This window comes from Miniopterus natalensis, chromosome 8, assembly GCF_054644295.1.
Source record: "Miniopterus natalensis isolate mMinNat1 chromosome 8, mMinNat1.hap1, whole genome shotgun sequence".
NCBI lineage: Eukaryota > Metazoa > Chordata > Mammalia > Chiroptera > Miniopteridae > Miniopterus > Miniopterus natalensis.
The window spans coordinates 4,122,987-4,144,441 of record NC_142088.1 but is presented as its reverse complement, the minus strand read 5'-3'; the positions used below and the strand labels follow the sequence as shown (position 1 = coordinate 4,144,441).

Here is a 21,455-nt window from a genome sequence, read left to right as displayed (position 1 = left end):
TCAAACTTTTAATGCTATAGATATTTAGGAGCTTAGAAATTTGATCCCTCTGTGGGAGTGTTTCCTGGAAGCTTACTGCTACCTCATTTTTTCCAATTTTAAAGCTGAATGTATATCAATCAGTATTCTCATGGCCTGTTCTAAAGTAACCCCAATCTGATATTTTAAATCTGGGAAAATCCTACTACCAGAGGTAAAAAAAGAAAGAGCGATGTTCAGCTATTGCTTAGAAAGGACAGAAAGATTTTGTGGATGCAGTGGGACTGGGCTGCTCTTGCTCCCTTGGGCAAGCCTAGGTTAAAACAGAAATTAAAGGGTGCAGAGACCAAGCCATCTCTGCTCCATGTGCAGACTTTCTTGGCTCAGGTGTTCCCAGTAGTTCAGTGCCTTCAGGGAAACTAACTTGCTGGATTCTGGACCTTTGCACCAGCTCTTCTTTTGCCCAAGTCTTTCTTCCCCCAGATAGCCATGGACCACTCCCCCCCACCCCTTCAAGTCATCTTCAAGTGTCATTGGCCTGCCTTTCCTGTCCTCTTTAGAATTGTAATTAGTACTTCACACCCTTCTTGCTCTGTTCTGTTTCTTTTTTTCCTCCACAGCACTTAAGTACAATACGGTTTATTTTCCCTCCTCTCCCACCAGAATGTAAGTGAATAGGAATGTGTGTTCTCAAATGTGTCCCAAACACCTAGAGCAAGCAGTGGATGCCCAGTAAACACTGATGAAGGAATTCTGGCTTTCTGTCTCCTCTGCTACCTTCTTCACACCAATGCTTCTTTCACTGATCCCTTCAACTTCTATTTGATCTGGATACAAAATAAGTGAAAATTTATGAAAAGAGCGGCAATTACAGTTATCAACCATTTAAAACAAGAAAGGGATGGGTCTGTTTCTTGGTGAGTGTCATGTTTGAAGGACTACTTGGTAAAAGAGGGAGCCAACTAATTTTTTGTGGCTACAAAGGGCTGAATTATGGTTTCTCAAAATCGGATTTCAATTCAGAATATGAAGCTACTTTGTAATAGAGCTCTCTAAGATTAAATGAGGCAATGAATTCCACTGCCCCATCCCAGGCATTCAAGAGGTGAGCTGACCTGTCTGATGGATTTTGGTTTGCAGGCATTTAGGTGATAAGATTCGGACTAGGGTGATCTCTAAAGAACTTCCAGCTCTGATGATTCTGTGAGCCTGTTCCCTGAACTGATACGGAGTAATTCCCAGGATTTATTAAGTTAAAAAAAAGTGCAAAAGAGAATTTATAGTATTCAACTGTTTGTGTAGAAGAGAAAATAAAAAATAATGTAGATCAAAAAAGAAAAGCAATAGAAAGGATAAATCAGAAATTGATAAAAACAGTTATCTATAGGGATGGGAAGGGTCACAGTAGAAGGATAGAGGTGAGACCAAGATTCACAATAACTTTGAACCATTTAAATGTTTTAAATATTCACAATAAAATTAAATCAAATTTCAAAGGAGGTAAAGCATACTCTTTAAAACTGACATAAAACAAAAACAAATGGTCCCAACGTTTAACAAGTGTGTAGTATCACCACGTAAAAATAATTAATGGGTACTGTACATTTGACCATTTGACTGTATACCCTCAGCGACTATATTCTAAGGATAAAATGCCAAAGAAATCTTATACTTAATGGGTTCTTCATTGCTAGTGGTATTGGGATTAACATTCTGAAACTATTTTGAATATGAGGCTGTTGGTAGCTAAGGCTCTTACTAGGGGATGAAGATATAAATATGGAATTTGAGAAGAGAAGAGCTCTGCAGGTTAGATTTCAGGCGGAGGTGTCAGTATGAACTCATGATTTTTAAGCAGTAGGTTAGGTTGAACCACCTGAAATTGCCAGTTTTCAGGCCATAAGTAGTCAAATATTAGCAATTCAATATGATTTAACCTGGTGTTTTCTAATTCTGCTCACTAAGAGGTATCGTGGTTCTGTAGAATACCCTTATTCTTAGAAAATGCATGGTAAGCTATCATGATCTTTGCAGTATAATTTTAAATAGCTCAGATGTTTAACAAAAGCCAGCAGCCCCATGAAGGGAGGAGAAGATAAAGCAGATACGGCAAAGTGTTGATGTTTGATGAGCCTTGATGAGAATATATGGATGTTCATTTTGCTATTCTTTCAACTTTCCTGAAAGTTTGACATTTTTCAAAATGAAAATTGTGGGGGAGAAAGTTAATTTTAGCATAGTCCCTGAATTGAAACCATGGCTTTCCTGGACTGCGCCATAATCTTGGGCTCCCGCAGTACCCGGCCAGCCTTGTCCGATGGCTCTGCTCTAGAGTGTCATTCTTTGATGTATAAAGAGAGGTTCAGTGATGAATGAGTGAATTAATGTAACAAGGGAGATCATTTCAGTCAGTTCTGATTCAGTCTTATCACTGTCCTTTAGAAAGTAACCACTTGGTCTAGAATTTTGCTAACACTTGAGGTAGACCTTCCCGGGACCCTAGATGAAAACCTCCGGCCAGGTGAAAAGAGCCAGTCCAGAGCGTTGCATCATTTCATTCTGCTCGCTCCACGGCCTCATATGTGTCAGGTCATCATCTGGGGGAAAGAAAGGGCAGATGGACCAAGGTCTCTTTCTGCTTTAAATAGACCGTCTTTTTCTGTTCTGAAACATCTGTGATTTGTGTCAGACTTGTTAGCATCGGTTGCGGCAATAGAGCTGAGTGAAAGTGTTAGGATAGCCACAGCTGCCATCAGAAAAATGAAAGGTCCAGCCCCACCACACTAAGGGGCAGACCTAGGTATGAATGATGATCCCAACTCCCTCTGCCTGCAAGAGGAGAGGTCAGCCCAGCCCCAAGGAAAGTCAAGGTGAAATGGAAGTGCAGGTGAACTCAACATCTGGCTTGACTGGCCGTCGCAGCACCCACCTGGCTGGGTTCTCCACACGGCACTCTTTAGGGATGTGTTACCATGGATGGAGTCCTCCAGCTCCTTAGCTGTTTTCCCTGCCGCACTTTACATAAAAATTTCTGGTTTCTTTATAAACTCCAATACCATCTAATCTAAGAAAGTATTTGAATAAAAAAATATTCTTTCTTAAGGTTATTTCTTAAATTTTTCCATTCCTTTTCACCCATTCACCACCACTGACCCAGATCTGCTCAGCAGAACGGCTTGCTAGCAAGGAGACAAACCCAGAGTCACGGATGGAGGAGGCCCCTATAAATTTTGTTAGTCTACAAGTGGTCCCTGAACCACAGTGTGTAAAACACTGTTTTTATGAGAAAAGAAGATGGGATAAAGACAGAAAAGGACATCCTTGGAAACAATAATACTGTGGTGTGACCACAGGTTTGTGACCACAGGAGGTCATGAGTTCTAATCCTAAATGTATTTCCTAAGACATAGTGGCAAAATTGAGTGGAAAAATGTTAACAGGAGCCCCTTTCGTCATTTTCTCATTCACTTATCCATCAACTATTCATGACATGTGTGCCTTTAGTATGCTGGAAGAGGTACCGATACAGGCCAGTATCACAGCAGTCCTTGAGGAGTTTCCAGCCTTGTCACTGCGATAAGACATTTCCATAAGCATGCTGGGGCAGTGGCCAGTGCTGTTGGAGAGAGGCCGGGCAGGCTGGGAGAGGTGGCTTCCACTCTGGAGCCATGGGGGCTCCCTAGAAAGGAGACGGCATTGCAGGCAGGCTTTAAAAGCCATGTGGATCGTAGACATTGGTGATTGATGGGGAAATGTCCCAGTGCTTGGGACAGCACGAACGATGTCTCAGAGACCAGAGGATGTAGAGAAAAGGTTGGCATATATGGTGCATGTTGGGAATGTGCAGTCTAACTGGAAAAATATAGGTTGGGGCCCTATCTGAACAGCTTTGAATTTAAGCTGAACTTCTATTTTACTCTAAGGAGCTGATGGAGGTTTTTGAACAGACTCATGCTTTAAGATGACGAGTCTGGCAGCACCGTGACCTTGGGGAGAGCAGTTTCTGTGATGTGGTGTGGGCCATGGCCCAAATCCAGCGAGGGGAATAGTAACAACCTAGTGAGTAAAGTTGCTGTGGGGACTAGACAGCTGCTCCCGCTGCACGGAGGTGGACAGAGGTGTGGTGCCTCGAGGAGGGCCGAGGGCGGGGAAGAGTCGTGAGTGCCGGGCAGACAGGTGCTTTCTGTGCCGGGCTTCCAGGGCCTTGGCTCGGTTCTAAGGGTTAGACAGGCTTTTCGTTAGTCTTCACGTGTTCCTTCCCCAGGCCAACGGCTGTGCATAAGACAATCTTAGAAGTGTTCTGCCACTTTAAAAAGTCCTGCTGAGCCCTCAGTCACGTGCCTTCAGAAATTTGGTTACATAACGTTGCTCTGAATTGGAATTCTGCAGCCTCATGAGCTGATGCCTCTTTCCCTCGCCCACCTGGCACTTTACTTTCTCTGGGTCAGGTTAGCGTCTTTCTAACCATTGTTGCGGAGCTCCTTAAATATTTGGTCTCACAGGTTCTAGAAGCTAGCGGTCCAGGATGCTCCCCACAGGTTGTGAGACCAAAGGCTTCCAGAAAAGGAGCCAGCAAAATCTGAAGCATGTTAGCAGAGTGCAGCAGCTGCACAGTGCACCGCCCGTGGAACCGGGCTCCCAAGTGCTGAGGCCAGCAGCTCCCAGCCGCTGCAGCCCAAGACCAGGAGGAGCCCTCCTGCACCACATCGCGGCCGATTCATAATTGTGGCGATGACAACAGATTAAATCACTGGCTCTCAGCACTGAGGACTGGGCTTTGTCAGGGTCACTCACTGTTCCTTCTCCCAATTTTCCATATGCGAGAACAAGTTGGAGTTTACTGCTACAGCACAAATACTTGTCGGGAGCTCTGAGAGCTTTGCTCTGTCTAGAAGCTGGTTTTCTTAGCAGCCCACACTGAATGTCTCTTTCTTCCCGCATCTCCATAACATACATATGTATTTATTTATACCTTGCTTTTTAAAAAAATGATTTAAGATAGCTGGGAGATACAATGCAGTGAATTTTTAAAAATTAGGATATGGAGCAAAAGGAATAAATGCTTAGAGAAATTAGGCACAGATAGGATAAAGGTTAGTTCACAAAGTTGAAGTTACAAATAAGATGCTCTAGAGGCAAGTCACAAATGTTTTTCTGAGCTTCCTGGCAGCTAGAGCAGAGAGGGAAATCTAAAAGGATGAAACTCGAATGCCTGTGAGATACAAACCAGCCGTCAGCTCAGAAGAGTGAGTCCTTGCACTGCCTGAACTTCCCTCATAAAAGGGGCGCTGAGTGATGAAATGGACAGGGCCCTCATCAACTTCCCTGCAGTGAGTAGCACGGCCGTTTGGTTGACTTCTTGCAGTGTCCCTTAGGGTAGGCTTGGTGACAAGGCCCCATGTAGGACAAGGACTCCACTGGATGCCTGTGCAGGATGTTTCTGTGCAGTTCGTCTCTGCTCAGAGGCTACTGTCCTGAGGGACCTTGCATCTGGGAGATGCTCTGCCCTAAATGTGCCAAGATCAAATGAGTCTGGCAAGAACTGTACAACACCAGCATGTTGAAGGCTCTGCAAAGTCCTACAGAATGGTGATGGAAGGAGACTTGACTTGGGGTGGCGAACACACAATACAATATACAGATGATGTGTTGTAGAATTGTACCTCTAAAACCTATATACTTTTATTAGCCAATGTCACCCCAATAAATTCAATAAAAAAAGAGGTCCTACAATTAAGAAACTGGCCCAGTATTTCCCTAGCAGATTTAATCACAGGACCTTTTTAAAAAATTAGGATACTTACTTGGCACATTGGGAAACACTGATCTAAAACAGGGGCCAGCAAACTTTCTGCTGAGGGCCAGATAGATACAGGTTAAGCATACAGTCCTGTCATAACTGCTCCACTCTGCCATTGTACCAAAAAAGGGTGGCTCTGTTTTCAGTAGCGCTTCATTTATGGATACAGAAAATTGAATTTCATGTAGCTTTCACATGTCATGAAATAATATTCTTTTGATTTTTTTCAAGTACTTAAAAATGCAAAAACCGTTCTTAGCTTGCAGGCCATTCAAAACAGGTGGTAGCCCCATTTGGCCTGTGAGCTGTAGCTTGCCGACCCCTGATCAAGAATAATGTTTGGATGGTATGTTTTTCCAGCAAACTTTCCTGAGGACTGTTCCTCAGCATTGTTTTAATTTAGACTTTTATGTTTCTGGTTTAAGAGCCGATTTTTTTAAAAAAAGTAGAAAAAAATTGGTTTGAGTGCTTATAGGTTAGTCTAAGATTTTTCTCAGAAACAATTTGTGGGGCCTCTCAAAGAAGACATTGACAGACTACAAATTGAAGCCTTAGACTCTGTTACATATGGCCAGGTCATTTTGAGGCTGGAAATGTTTTAGTGGGAATTATCATTCATTCATAGAAATAAAAATATCAAATCACCCAGAGACATTTAATTTTAAGAAAACATAGTTTCGTAATCAACTCTCCAAGTAAACCAATGAACTGTGGCCCCCATTAAGCTAAGAGTATTATTATTATTTTGACTAGAGGGATGTTCTTTGAACTCTTACGGTGTCATGATGATGAAAGGAGGAGGTGTGAAATATCCTCACCACCAAGCCTGACAGTTCAGTTCAACAAGTATTTACTGAGCGCTCAGTACATATAAAGCATTCTGCTAACTTTTATGGGGGATTCAAAAAGAATCAAGACGCAGATAGTTCCTTCTTTACCTTGTGAATCAAGTTCAAGATTCTCACCAGTTTAGAGCCCGTTACTGTTGTGTCAGGATTAATTTCACCTCCCCGACTCTTCCTGTCAGCACTCATTCATTCAACAAACACCTGTGAGTTGCAGCCTGTGTTCATAGCACTGAAACACAGGCTTTGGTGACTTGCTGAACACCCAGTCTCCCAGCCAGTGCCTGGGGAGGGAAGGGCAGAGAGGATGGAAAATCGAGGCTGGACTCTGCCCAGATCTTTAGGTATTTATGTGGTAGGAATGGCTGGGTTGGGTGGGGCATGTTATTTCAGAAGCTCTGAAGCAAAAGAGAAAGAGTAAGAGCGGGATGTGCATGGTGATAGTGAGAAGATAAATAGGCAGAGGGTGTCCCTGATGGCATGAGTTCGGGTGCGGTGCACAGTTACTCCCTGGAGACAAACTGATTAGGACCATCTCCAAGTAGAATTGCATCACGGCTAACTGTGTGGCCTAAAGTGTTTTGCAAAACTTATTCTTGAGTCTCCCTCCACCACGATGTCATGACAAGGTAGGTGATTTGTTTTTTAGCACCCCCGCCCTTTTGGGGGAGATAGGAGGAGAAGCGCTAAATGATCCTCACATGGGTCCTTAAATGAAGAGGGAAGCAAAAGTAAGACCTGACCGCTGGAGAGCGACTTACCAGGGCCCGGCCTCCTGTCAGACGCTCCTCTTGGGAAGCCTTGTTCATGGGTGCTGCCTCACTCCCACCTTCTCCCACCTGTTCCTGTTCAGGGTCAAGGAGAAGCAGGTGCCAGTTCACAGAAGACGAGAAGACGCTCTGAGGCAGCATGGAGCGGTGCTGTTTCTCCCAGTCTCGCATTTTACTGAAGACCCCATCCTCAGAGACACATTGTAGGGGTCACTCTTCACTGTGCTCACATTTGCACATTTTCAAAATAACTGTTCTTTAAAGCTATGCTACCATGGGGTCAAGTTTCTATTATTTGTGGCAGCACTAATGATAACTTCAATCTTTCCTAGGAAAGACTGTATCTTCACCATTGACCCATCGACTGCCCGAGACCTGGATGACGCCCTCTCCTGCAAGCCTCTCACTGACGGTAAGACGGAAAAGTCTGTGCCATTCGGGGTGGCAGGCGGTGTGCACACCTTTGTGGCTGGCCTGCCTGCCGTCCGTTCCCCAGGCAGTGCAATGTGCATGCTCGAGTTGGCCTTGTTCCTGAACTTTCCATAGGTCCCTGAGGCTACACAAATATGTGACCTAAGGATTGTGTTCCTGTGGTGACTTTGGTGAGGGTGAGAATAAGAAATGTCCTCTCACAGGGTCCTTCTCAGGCCTCAGAAGAGGCAGCAGAGAGGGTAGAAGAGCTAATTCCAGGCCTCGCCTTCAGGAAGTTCCAGTTTGGGTGCGAGTGTTAAGGAAGAAAGCCTGAAGGCTCTGCTCAGGTAAAGGCTCTGCTCAGGTAAAGGCTCTTTACCTGAGTTTAACAACAGTTGGGACGAGGCAAGGGTTATCTCCAAAGGCATGCTCAGCAGAGGGTGTTAGGAACACCTGCCCTGAGGAGTGCCCCTCAAGCGAGCTAGAGAAGCCTGTGCTGCTCCCAGTAGGTCTTCATCTATCCAACAAATTGCAAAAGGTGGCTGTTAGGGGCTCTTTCAACAATCTTTTGGGATGGAGCTAAGCAGGAAAAGGTGGGATTTAAGGCTTTGAGGACTACAGTAGGGGGAAAGGGAAAGTGTGGAGGTGGATAGAGCAAACCCTACCAATCCCCAGTTTAATGTTTCCCCAAATGTGCTGCTTAAAGTCTTAGCTACTTCTTGCCCTCTTTAGGGTGGTGCCTGGGTGACTGCTTTGGCTTCAGTCATTCTCGGATATGGCTTTAGTACTAACCTGGCCTAGGATGGCTTGCCTATAATGGATGTCCACCCTGTGGTTCCAGTTGGCAGCAAAGTGTTGATGGCCCAGGGGCTTTGTCTTTTAAAACACCGCAGAGGTGTTCACATGGTCCATTGTTGCAAAACTGCAGAGGGTCAGCGTCTAATCCCTTCTCTGCTATACGAGGCAGTGAGGCTTAGTAAAGAGAAGCCGGAGAGACAGAAAGCATCATTGCCTAAAAGTGCTTTTATCTTCCCATAGTGGGAGTCCTCCTTGAAACTATGGGCAAAATAGCTCAGTATTTTCAACTAAAGAAAATTGAAAGGAAGATAGAAAAGTTCCCATGGAAATTTTTGAGGAATTTTGTATTTTTAAAATCCAAAATTTGAGCTGCCCATTTAAAAAAGCAAATACTGGGCTGGTTTCTTATGTCCCGAGCCATTTGTGCTGCATGCAGAGGCTTGGGCATATATCTTTCTCAGTGTGAGCTCCACTCCCCTGAGCCCCAGTGTGCATAGTGCACCTGGGCAGAAGGCCAGGTGACAGGGGACCGCACTTCCTGTATTGCCCTTTTCTCCAGGGTCACAGCCCTGCTCTATTTGTAGTCTGATGCTTGCAAACAGCTGCTTCATTTATTCTGTCCACTTTTACAGTTGTTAATGGCAGAAGGATAGGTCTAATATCTGCTAGTCCATCTCGGCTGGCCCCAAAGATACTCGCCTTGCAGGGAGGGACACCAGGGAGCTGGGATGTGTCCTGCCCCACTCACTCCACTCTGGTTTCTTGTGTACCAGATCACTGCAGAGGTTTCACGTAGAACCATGATACAGATAGGGCAACAAAGGTGATTGGGACACAGTGTACATTTTTATAAATTTCCAACCAAAGAACATGCTTTGTCAGACAGCCTAAACCCATTGTTTTCAGTGTGTCATTCAAGGAGAGCAGTGAAAGTGAGGAAAACAAATTAGTGGCAGAAGATGAAGGCTAGGAGAGGAAGTGGAGACAGAGACTTTGCACTTGTTTAGCCATGTGGGTGGGAATAAGGAACTGGACTGGAGGTGGTGGCAGTGTTGATGGCGGTGGGGAGGGCGTGAGAAGGGGCGACAGCAGAGGAATCCGTGGAGACGGATGTTAGAGCTCAGGGAGAGGGGTTTAAGATGGGGCAGAAGTTTCAACCTGGATGATGAAGGAAAGGAATCCGGAAGTTAGAAACCGGAAGACAGGAGGTCAGGTTGGTTTTGGAGAAACGATGTGGAGTTGTCTGTCTGATGATATGTATTTATTTAAGCTGCTGCAAATCCTTTTCTGAGGAGGCGGGGCTCAAAAAGCTACATACATGTGGTCCATTAAGTACATCCGGAGAGCCCCAAAGAAAAGTAGACAGTGCACCAAATGCAAACAGTGATTTTATTGGGATGATGGGATCATAAGTGATTTTTCTCTTTTCTCTAGTTTCCAAATTTTTGTAATGTGGTAATAATAGTTTTATAATGAAAAAAATTTTGTAATAAAAAATATTATGAGGTGCCAGAAATCACAGGGCTGCCGAGTAGCGCACTGCACCAGGTGACCAGATACCTTCCATCTGCTCCGTTATTCTTGCGTTCCAGAGGGTAATCAACATCTGGTCATCTGGCAGAGCCGCGGGAAAGGGCATGGAGAAGGAGTCAGGGAAGAGCCTGAAAAGGCCTCAGTTGGTCAGTCAAGCGTTTTTATGGTGGCACTTCTACAGTTGGCCTTTATGACAGCAGTTTCTGCCAAGGCCATTTATCCAGGGAGCTGAAAAGTAAAAGTCAGTTCCAGTTTGGATGGGGATGAGGCTGGCTGAGTTCAGGTTCCGTTAGTTACCAGTTCATGTCAATTCTTGGTTAGAGGAAAAAATGTTTAATGTTTCAAAGAGCAAATGATGTTTTCTGGCCACATTTACATCATCTATAACCATTTCATTTATTTCTTATTGAATTTATTGGGGTGACATTGGTTAATAAAATTATGTAGGTTTCAGGGATACAATTCTATATATAACCATTTTTATTTAAAGAAAATAGAAAGGTCGAGCTTTTCTCTGTTCCCATTGAAATCATTTGAATGACTGTTCTGTGAAAAGAAGACGTGCAGACAGATGCTTCTTCTTCTGGCCTCACGCTCCCTTTCCACGGAGTTCAGATGCAACTCCAGGACTTGGGGCCAGTATCTCCAATAGGTGTGAGACTGAGGCTGTACAATCCCCAGATAAATTCTGCAGAGACTCAGTGACACCTGTTCTCCAGCAGGTTCTGATTAGGTTGGAAAGCTGAGGGGTGCCCCTACCCTTGAGGAGCCTCAGCTATGGAAGGGATCCTACCAGTCATCTAGCCTAGTAGTGCTCCGCCTTGTGTAGCCTGTAGGCACCCTTGAGTGGAACATTCCCTGCGATGACACCCAGCCTGCTATTGAACAGTCTTTCGCTGTTGCTCAAACTGGTACTTACAGTGCCAGTGAATAGGAGAGGAGCGTTACAGTGGGCACCTGAACCTAAAGAAGGTAAATTCACACACTTCAGTTTTCTGGCTGTAACAGATCACTTGCAGCACACCTCACAGTAATGCAATGGTTGCTGCACCACCTTTCGGTTTTCAGATGACCTCTCCAGCATCACTTACTGAAGATCCAGATTGCATTTAACACTCTACCTTGCAGGCAGCCCTGTGGCCTAAAGGTGGCATGACTGTTAGAAAATCTTTCCCTGAAATGACCTGAAACACTGCTGTCTTCCTGTAACTTTCTACCCATTATCCCATTTATGACCCTTGTGGCCTACAGAGACTTGGGGACAAGTCTTGTCTCTTCTGTGACAATGCTTCAGACACTGGATGACAGCTATCATATTTCTGTGAGTCACAGACATAATCTAGCCCAAGGGACCTCAGGAATGCAAATTACCTACTGTGCTCTAGGGGGTGCCCAAGACAGGGGTTGCTGGGATCTTGCTTCCCCTCTGAACCTGTTTTTACTCCATCCCTTACTTCTATAAAGGCATCACCTGCCACCTAGTCAGCCAAAGGTTTTTAGGAAAAGGAGCCCTGGAGTCACATTTGACCCCTCTTCGTCAGCACTGCCATGGCCATTTCAGTAGTTTCCCTCCTTCCCGCCCACCCTCCACATTGCTACCCAGTTATCCCATGTAGTATGTATGCACAAGAACCAGATCATGTTGCTTTTCTGCTTGAAAAACTTCTTGTACCTGTGGGTATGTTCACATTTTTTAGCAGAGCTTTGTTATAAAAGCCCTTTAAGCTTAGTCCCCAGCCTCCTCTCCCACCTTCCTTACCTCCCAATACCACTTTCCCCAAAACACACACACATGCACACACACACATCTAATAATGTCTGGCTAGGCTCTGCATTTTCCACTGGGCTCTACCCTGCCTCTGGGCCTCTGCTTGTCCTTTGCCCCCTGCTTAGAATGCCGGCCTCCCTACCTCCTGCTATGTTGGCTGAAATCCCATTGACGAGCAAGATAGAACCTGCTGAGCTCTCCTTTCCTCCTCTCAGAATGAATCGCTCCTATCCTGTCAGCACAGTTTCTTTACGTCACTAATGCAGCAGTAAATATCATTGCTTCTGGATTTAATTCCCCTTTTTGCTTCTTTCCCAAGGGCGGGGAGTACCTTGGATATCTCTATATCCTGAGTATCAAAACCTGAATTTAAAAACCATTTGGTCTAGTCAGTCTAACCAAGCAACCTGATGTATACCTTCAGAGTTCACTCCTCTTTCTGTTTCCCACCTTGCCCTTTTAATTTTGACCCCTAGGTCTGTGGGTTGTCTGTGGACTTTTATATGCTGACATACAAGCCTACTCCACATGCTCTCCTAAACAGTCTATGTTTTGGAATTTGGTGTTACCTTTCTGTCATCACAGTCAAGACTTTCAGTCCATCTCATCCTGTCTCAGTGATACTCTGAGATCATGGAGTTAACAGCTTGTATTCCTGACGTCTGTTCCTCCAGCTCGGTGCCTGGCGTGTGGGAGCCTCCTCACTCCTTCCCCCGTGTCTATCACAACTGACCCAAGAGAAGTCCCCTCTGCTTCCCACCAAAATACATAGGACAGGTTACCAAACTGTAGTGTGCTTTCATGCATGTCATAGGGAAAAACAGATTTTATTTACTTGAATGACAAAAATCCCAGTTTCCACTTTTGGCCCCGCCAAAATAGAAATCTTAAAAATAGACACAGCCTGTCAAACATAGTTATTAGATCTCTTTGTTTTTCTTGTATTAGAGTGATATTTAATGGCCAAACTAAGCGTATTTTACCAAAAACCATTAATGTTTGAAAAAATTTTGGCATATTGGTATTTAACTATGGAACAGAATTTGAAACACATAAACATTTACATATGCTTTTTAAATATTCAGTTTCTGTGTTATTTTTAGATTTTATATCATACATGTTACATGTATAGTACTCATGTTCCATGAACACTTCAAGTGTCTTGAATAATAATAGAAATACAGTGAATAACTTCTAAACTTGGAGAGAGGCAAATGGAATGAGGAAAATACACAAACACCCCAGTGTGACAGAAAGCATGACATGAGGGGGAAAATATATAGAAAGAAGCAGGACACATAAAAAGCACATATTAAGGCGCTAAAAAATTAACAAGTACATTAAATTTAACTCTGTAGTAAAAAACCAGATTGTTAGACCGGATAAATCTAGCTATATGCTTTTTTTTTTTTTTTTTTTAACAGACACACTTAAAACTTGAAGACACGAAGATTAAGATTAAATATAAAAATGTGAAGACCCAAAGATTAAATGTAAACCTAGGCCCACCTAGGTTTAGACCTGTCCCCACACCGCCAGACACCACCCAGGCTCTACCCTGCAACATCTGCCCTTCAGAAGCGCAACCCTAAGGGGTTCTAGGAAGAGACCTTAGGCTCCTCCCTGCATTTCCCATCTGAGGACTTGCCCCTTCCCAGGAAGAGGACACTGGGGAGGCTCATTTCCTCTGGGAAGAGCGTACTCACTCCCTCCTTAGCTGCCAGCGACCACAGTGGCAGTGGGATGGCTGCACACGAACCAAAGCTGGAGGCCATTGCTTCCACATCCTGTCGGAGGCCCGGTCTGCTGCTTCTGCTGCGTATGCAGTAAGGTGACTTAAAGACAGCATCGCATGACCTTGTCCTCTGCACCACTCCTTAACCACGCACAGCATATTTTACCACGTCCTTGGCTCTGGCTAAACCCCGCCTTCCATGTCCCCTGTTGACGGAATAGAAAGATAATCAGAATCCTCTACTCTTGACAATTAGGTCATTGGGTAGGAAATAGGCTCTACAACCAGAGCCTCACTGCAAGCACTGCGGAGAGGGCTTCTCCTTGGCTCATCCACGTCAGTAAACAGGGCCCTGAAGTGCTATGTTCCAAGGGATGCCCTTCTAGAACATTGAACACTGTACCGCAAGAGGCAACTCAGATTGAATTTGGAAAGTTTAATCTATTAGATGTTGGAAACATGCCACATGTAGCTTAAACATAAGATCTACCTGCAACATTTAATTTAACTAAAAGACACTATGTTTAAAATCTGTTCCTTGTGTTCTAGAAGAGAACCCTTGATTAATCATCCATAGATTTTTGGAAAAGAAAATTCCAGCCTGGCTGGGCGTGGCTCAGAGGTTGAGTGCCTACCTAGGATCCAGGCGATCGGGGTTTGATTCCCGGTCAGGGCACATGCCCGGGTTGCGGGCTCGATCCCCAGTTGGGGTTGTGCAGGAGGCAGCCAATCAGTGATTCTCTCATCATTGATGTTTCTATCTCTCTTTCTCCCTCTCCTTTCCTCTCTCTGAAATCAATAAAGATATATTAAAAAACAAAAAATTCCATGTCAGGGCAGCTTTCTGCCTGGATCCGTTTCTAGGCTTTGTCTCTGACCCCTTCGTGATGCCCAGAGCTTCAAACGCTAGTCCTCCCTCTCCCTCTCCCTCTCCCTCTCCCTCTCCCTCTCCCTCTCCCTCTCCCTCTCCCTCTCCCTCTCCCTCTCCCTCTCCCTCTCCCTCTCCCTCTCCCTCTCCCTCTCCCTCTCCCTCTCCCTCTCCCTCTCCCTCTCCCTCTCCCTCTCCCTCTCCCTCTCCCTCTCCCTCTCCCTCTCCCTCTCCCTCTCCCTCTCCCTCTCCCTCTCCCTCTCCCTCTCCCTCTCCCTCTCCCTCTCCCTCTCCCTCTCCCTCTCCCTCTCCCTCTCCCTCTCCCTCTCCCTCTCCCTCTCCCTCTCCCTCTCCCTCTCCCTCTCCCTCTCCCTCTCCCTCTCCCTCTCCCTCTCCCTCTCCCTCTCCCTCTCCCTCTCCCTCTCCCTCTCCCTCTCCCTCTCCCTCTCCCTCTCCCTCTCCCTCTCCCTCTCCCTCTCCCTCTCCCTCTCCCTCTCCCTCTCCCTCTCCCTCTCCCTCTCCCTCTCCCTCTCCCTCTCCCTCTCCCTCTCCCTCTCCCTCTCCCTCTCCCTCTCCCTCTCCCTCTCCCTCTCCCTCTCCCTCTCCCTCTCCCTCTCCCTCTCCCTCTCCCTCTCCCTCTCCCTCTCCCTCTCCCTCTCCCTCTTGCAGTCTCCTATGTCAGAGGGCATTCAGGTCTCAGGCAAATGTAAGGCAACCCAAGTACTTCATCTGAGACAAACCTTATTTTTTAGTATGGCCCTTGATAATGAACCTGGGAAGAGAAATGGAAAATTCTGTAGAGTGGTGAGCTCATAAGGAAGTGCATGTCTTCTTCATTCATCTGGGGCATTGGTGAGTGAACAATTTTAGCTGTCCTTGTAGTATGATCATATTTTACTGAATCGTACCTTGACTCGAAAAATCCAAGTAACTAAGTAGCCATACAAGTCCTCTGGCGGGGAAGTGGTCTTCTAGGATGCTTGCCAGTGAGGTCCTATTCTGAGGACACAGAATCTAAGTGGAAAGACTAAGTAGAGAGACAGCCCCACCCCTGAGTCTTATTCCTGTGTTCCATTCGCATCCTCTAGCCTAATTTCTGTGGGGTCTGGGCTTCGGAAATTCTCTTTTTTCATGGATGTCTCAGTGCACCTTGTTAAACCAAATTTGGACTGTGGCCTGTTCATCTGCTTCCAGCTCTGCTGATTGGTTCCAGTTTCCTTCCTCATTAAAGCCAAGATAATCTGGCACCTACCAGTCAGGCATCCTCAAATATCTGGCACCAAGGTAAACCTGGAAGCCGGTTAAGATGCCTCCGTGATCCAGCAGGCTCATTGCATGTTGAGAGGCGGTTGTGTTATACCAGACAGAGCACTGGGGTAGGAGCAGGGGAGCTGGGTTCTTGTCTCCTCGTTGCTTCTACTGCATCATGTAAGTTTGGACATGTCTGTGGTTTCTCTGAAATTCTCTTTGCTCTGCTATATGGGTGTTTGGACTAGACAGTTTCTCAGATGCCTTCTAGTTCCAAAATACTGAGTATATGAAAAGCTGACGGAACAAAGCTCCATTTATGCCTATTGTTGCAAAAACACAACCTAGCTTTAAAGATATTAGCAGGAGCTGCCAAAGGTTGCATATGCTACTGATGCTTTTCCATAAAAGCAGATAGTAGGACAACAACACGAGAAGAGGCACAGCCTGTGTTTTAGAGGAAAACATTAACCTCTGCACGCCTCACATTCCCCAGTCTATGAAGTAGGCACAATACCACCTAATTTAAAATTGCTGGGAAGATTAAGTGCGAAAATCCCTGGCACTTAGAACTGTACCAGACAAAAAGTAAGTGCTCAGTGAAAGTTATTATTAATGTAAAAATGAAAGATTAAATTGACATGGAATTTTAGTAAGGTTATGCTGAAATAACATATTCGGTTGCTATTCCGAAATCAAGGTGGGTACAGAATAGAGAATCTAGAAACAGACCCGCACATATATGATCACCTGGTTTTCAACAAAGGAGTCACTGCAATGTAGCGAGGGAAAGATGGTTTTATCAGTAAATGGTCCTGGATCAATGGCTATTTGTATGGAAGGAAATGAACTTTTCATTCCTACTTCACACCATACATAAAAATCAATTTCATGTGGCTCACAGATCTAAGTGTGAGAAGGTAAAATAGTAACTCTTCTTGAAGTGTTAACACTTCCAGAAGATAACATAGAAGAGTAACCTCATGACCTTGGGATAGACTCAAAAAGCACTGGCCTTAAGGGAGAAGAATGATTGATTAGAATGAAAGGGCAAGTCACACACTGTAGGAGAAGGTACTTGTACTGCAGCCATCAAGGGGCCCCACTGAGAACATGTAAAGAGTTGAGCAGGCCCTTCGTAAAAGAGGATAGCCAGTGGTCAAAACCACATGAAAAGTGCTTAATATCATTTACTCCACGGGGAAAATGGAAATTAAAACCACAATGAGATACAACTGTGTTCCTGACAAAATAGCTAAAAAAATTTAAAAGCTGACACACCAAATGATAGTGGGGACGTGGAGCAGTCAGAACTGTAGACTCTGAGTAGGGCTGTGAGTTGGTGCAACCATTTTGGAAAACCGATGTGTGGTCCATAATGGAGCTGAAGAGATCCCTACTCCATAAGCCAGCAGGTTTGTCTTTAGGTATATACCCCACAGAAATGAGTGCATATGTATAAGAACGTTCATAGGAATGTTATTCACAATAGCAAAAAACTAAAAACAACCAAGTGTCATCAATAAAATGTCACATTATCAGATATTCTTATAATGGAATACTACACAGCAGTTGTACAGAGCAAATTCAAAGCAACATGGATGAGTCTCAAAAATATGTTGCACAAAAGAAGCCAGATACACACACACACACACACACATACACCCCCCATACTGTGTAAATCCATTTATGTACAGTGCAAAGACAGGCGACACTGATCTATGATTATAGGTGACAGAGGTCAGAAAAGTAGTTACCTTTGGTAGGTATAAAGACTTAGAGGAAGACACAAGAGAAACTTCTGGTATTCTGGTTATGTTCTGTTTCTTGAATTGGGGTGTGATTACCTAAGTGTATTCGTGTGTTAAAAATTCACTGAGTTGTATGCTTAAGGTTTGTATACTTTTTGTATTTTATGCCTCAATAAAAAGTTCTTTTAGAAAGTGGAGAAGCACAGAAAAAGTGGAAACAACTCAAATGTCTGTCAGCTGATGAATGAATTAAATAGATGTGGTATAGCCACACAGTGAAATGGTATTCAGCCATTAAAGAGGTGAAGCACGTATACATGCTGCAACATGGATGACCCTGCAAAACATTGTGCTGAGTGAGAGGAGGCACATGGTGCATGATTCCGTTTATATGAGATGTCCAAAAAAGGCCCATCTGTAGACAGAGCTAGATGAGTGGTTGCCTGTGCCTGGGAAGGTTGGGGAGAAATAGGCAGTGCCTGAAAACAGATATGAGGTTTCTTTCAGGAGTGTTGAAAAGTTCTAAAATTGATTGTGATGATGGTTGCACCATTCTGTGTGTACTAAAAAACACTGAATTATACACTTTGAGTGAGTTGTATGGTATGTGAATGAAATCTCAATAAAGCTGCTATAAAAGAAAAGGCTGAGGGATACTGATAACCATGGGAAAATTACAACCCCTTAGGAAAAGGCTGTTCTATGTCCCGTGTGGCCCTGTGACATGATAGTTAAGACAGCTGGTACCGGGTCCAACAGTATTCTATTCCTGGCTCTCCTGCTTACTCATGTCACATCGGGTAAAACCTCTAAGCTCTCTGAGCCAAATGTCTTCGTCTGTAAAATATGAATATTAATAGTATCTACCCCACAGAACTTTTGTGAAGATGATTCATTTAGTCAAGAAATATGTGAGTGTCTTTTATGTGCCAGGTTGAATCAGTGATCATTGTTATAATTCGCCAGGAGGTTTTGCACCTGAAGAGTCTTAACTCCATTTCAGTGACTGTGACAGGTAAATTTGAGAGTATGTCCTGAAGATAGGACAGCTTTGCCCTGCTATACCACATCAACATCTATTGTAAAATACAAAAGAAATGTTCATATTAGTGATGCTGAGTTATTAATTTTGAATTATAGTCTGCTCTTAAGAAAAGGAAGTACGTAATGCATTTATAGAGGATTTTCATCCAGAAGTATTAAAACCATAAATGTTGGTGATTAAGGTGTTGGCATTCAGTTACCTAGAAAATTTGGCAATTCATAATACTTTATATGAAAACTGGAAAACTGAGTTATAACTATAACCAATATATGGATAGTTCAAAAATAAAAGTAACCTTTGGTTAGAGGAGTGCATGACAAGATTTTTATTTTTTTGGTCAATGTTTATCTTCATAAAGGAGTTCCTTTTGGTCATGTTGAGAATCATACTGTGGTCTACTTAGTTGTCTTAAAATGGGTGTTCTGCATAGTAATTGTATAACAGTGCTTGTAGCCTACAGAGTTGAGAGAGAAGCAATTATAAGTTAGTCAAGTACCTGATACTGAGGGGCAAATCCCATAAAGTAATGATTCAGAGCTTAGTCTCCGGAACTGGACTTTGATGCAAGGTATCTGATCTCCCTGAGCTTCTGTTTCTCATCTGTAGAAAGAGATCTCACGACATTGGAAGGATTAAATGAATTAATACAAAATGCTCTAAAAAGCAAACAGCCAGCATGCTATTGTTGGGGGACAGCCAGTACAGTGGATTCTCATCACAGGCATGCATAAATTGTGGGTATCACTTTTTAACGTTTGGGAAGCCTTGGGGAATCAGAAAAAAGTTTCTTCTTCGCCCAAGGAGATTAATTAATGAATCTGAGCAACTCGATCTACAAATGCTAATTGGGTGAAAATAACAGGAACCACAAAGGCCTCTCCAGATTGAGATAAAAGGCTACTGAGAGGTTTTATCACCAGAATAAACTTTGAAAAGCTTTTGCCTCTCACAGTTCAAGGTGAACATGAAAGTTGCTTTAATTTCATCTGAAAGGAAGGCTGGGATTGGACTAAGCAGCTGTTGATAATAGTTAACATTTAGTAAATGAGCATCTAAATACACACATGCTTATATTTTTTAATACTTATTAAAAATAATATCTTTTTTTAATTAGGCTATTGTAGGCTTGTAGTTATGTTTTGTTAATAGAGGAGGCTTTTTTTTTAATGTAGAAAAGTCAATAAATAGTGTGAAAATACGCTGAAATTCAGTTTTCAAGCCCACATCTCTGGGAAACCAGTCTGCTGGGATCATGCAAGCATTCCTCACGCCCCATGGACACAAGAAAGAACAGGGTTCTCGTGCTAGCCACACACACTGAACCCATGCACCGATGACAAAAGACACGGGCTGCCACAAACTAGGGTCACATTTCTGGCGTGAGAATAGGAAGAGTATGCCCAGTTCCTGCTGCTTCCTTTGCTGAGCTTGCCCTAACAGAACTTGCCTGAAAAAGGTTCAATTGCAGTTACCCACCAGGAAAGTTGTCAGTGAGCTGCCACCCCCTCGCTGTCTCCTGCCTGGCTGGCCAGCCAGGCTTTCTCCTGCTGTTCATCGGAGAATCACCTGGGGGTGGGGGCAACATTTTGCTAGTGTGTTTTTATGTTAAAAAACAAAACTGTAGCCCGGCCGGGCGTGGCTCAGGGGTTGAGCATTGACCTAGGATCCAGGCGATCAGGGTTCGATTCCCGGTCAGGGCACATGCCCAGGTTGTGGGCTCGATCAGTGAATCTCTCATCATTGATGTTTCTATCTCTCTCTCTCTCTCCCTTTCCTTTCCTCTCTCTGGAATCAATAAAGATATATTTAAAAAAAAAACAAAAAACACAAAAAACTAAAACCCATTTATGATAGAAAATCGAGAATTTACATATAAGCAGAAAGAAAAATTCATAATCCTACCACTCAGACATTTTTAAGCCAGGTTTGCATTTTTTATTTTATACTTTTTATCATTATTGCTTTCCCAGCTTTTGAAAGCTGGAAACGTTACAAATGTATATAATGCAGAAAGGAACAGTCCCCATATCCTCAACGACGAGAGATCATAACTGGGGACATTTCTGCTCTTCTTAAGCGGTAGCCCTCCCCTGCCTCTATTGGCTTGTCTTTCTTTTAATACTTGTAGCTAGTTTTACCGAACTGGATTTTTCCTTTTAAACTTTTTTCCTTTCCTTGGCTTCAGCCTCTGCAAACTTTTTTATTTTTTATTTTTGGATAGAGAATTTTGAACATGCACAAAAGGAGACAGAAGCGTATAATGAAACCCCTTGTTCCCATCACCCAGCCCCGGTATCCCTGAACTGTGGCCAGTCCTCCCCATTCACACCCACCCCCTGCCCAGCCCTTATTACTTGGATCTGCTAACTTTTTAACTACCTTTAAGGGTCCTTCTCGGCCCCTCTGACTTCACTCCTTTTGGAAATGAGAAAGGACCAAATGCCCGCCCTCCTCGTGAATGTGAGCCCGTGCTCAGCTCTGTCCCAGGCCTGACCGGGTGACCTGGGCTTTCCCCGCTCGCTGTGAAACTCCCGGAAACTCCCCGGCTAGGGCGCGCCAGCTGCACATGTGCGGCTCCTCGTTCCGTTCCTGTTAATGAAGGGGGCTATTGCTCAAATCATTTGGAAGGGGAAACGTGGAACTTACTACCTGGGTGTTCCTCTTCCATGCTGTTCATATAAATTTAAACTCAGATTCCTGAGAATTAGATTGAACATGACAAAAATTGCTGTGTGGGCAGTTTAGTTGAGTACTTGCAGATTGATAGAGCCCTTTGTAATAATGAAGGAAAAAGGTTCTCTGAGCTGTTCAGTTCCAGAAGGTGAGCTCACCAGTTAAGGGGTTTGCAGCTAAAGGTCCTCATCAACCTTTTGTGGATGGCAAAATAAAATTTTAAAGGCAGTT

General features: G+C 44.1%; 1 protein-coding gene across 5 annotated transcripts in view; it reads left to right on the top strand.

Annotated features, from left to right (window-relative positions):
- DIS3L2 (DIS3 like 3'-5' exoribonuclease 2) overlaps nt 1-21,455 on the top strand; it is a 213,744-nt gene that overhangs the window by 111,252 nt on the left and 81,037 nt on the right. For all 5 annotated transcript variants that reach the window (XM_087819517.1, XM_087819515.1, XM_087819516.1 and 2 more), the window contains one exon: nt 7,727-7,806. In XM_087819517.1, coding sequence (XP_087675643.1) covers nt 7,727-7,806 — 80 coding nt within the window. The remainder of the gene's footprint in view (nt 1-7,726; nt 7,807-21,455) is intronic.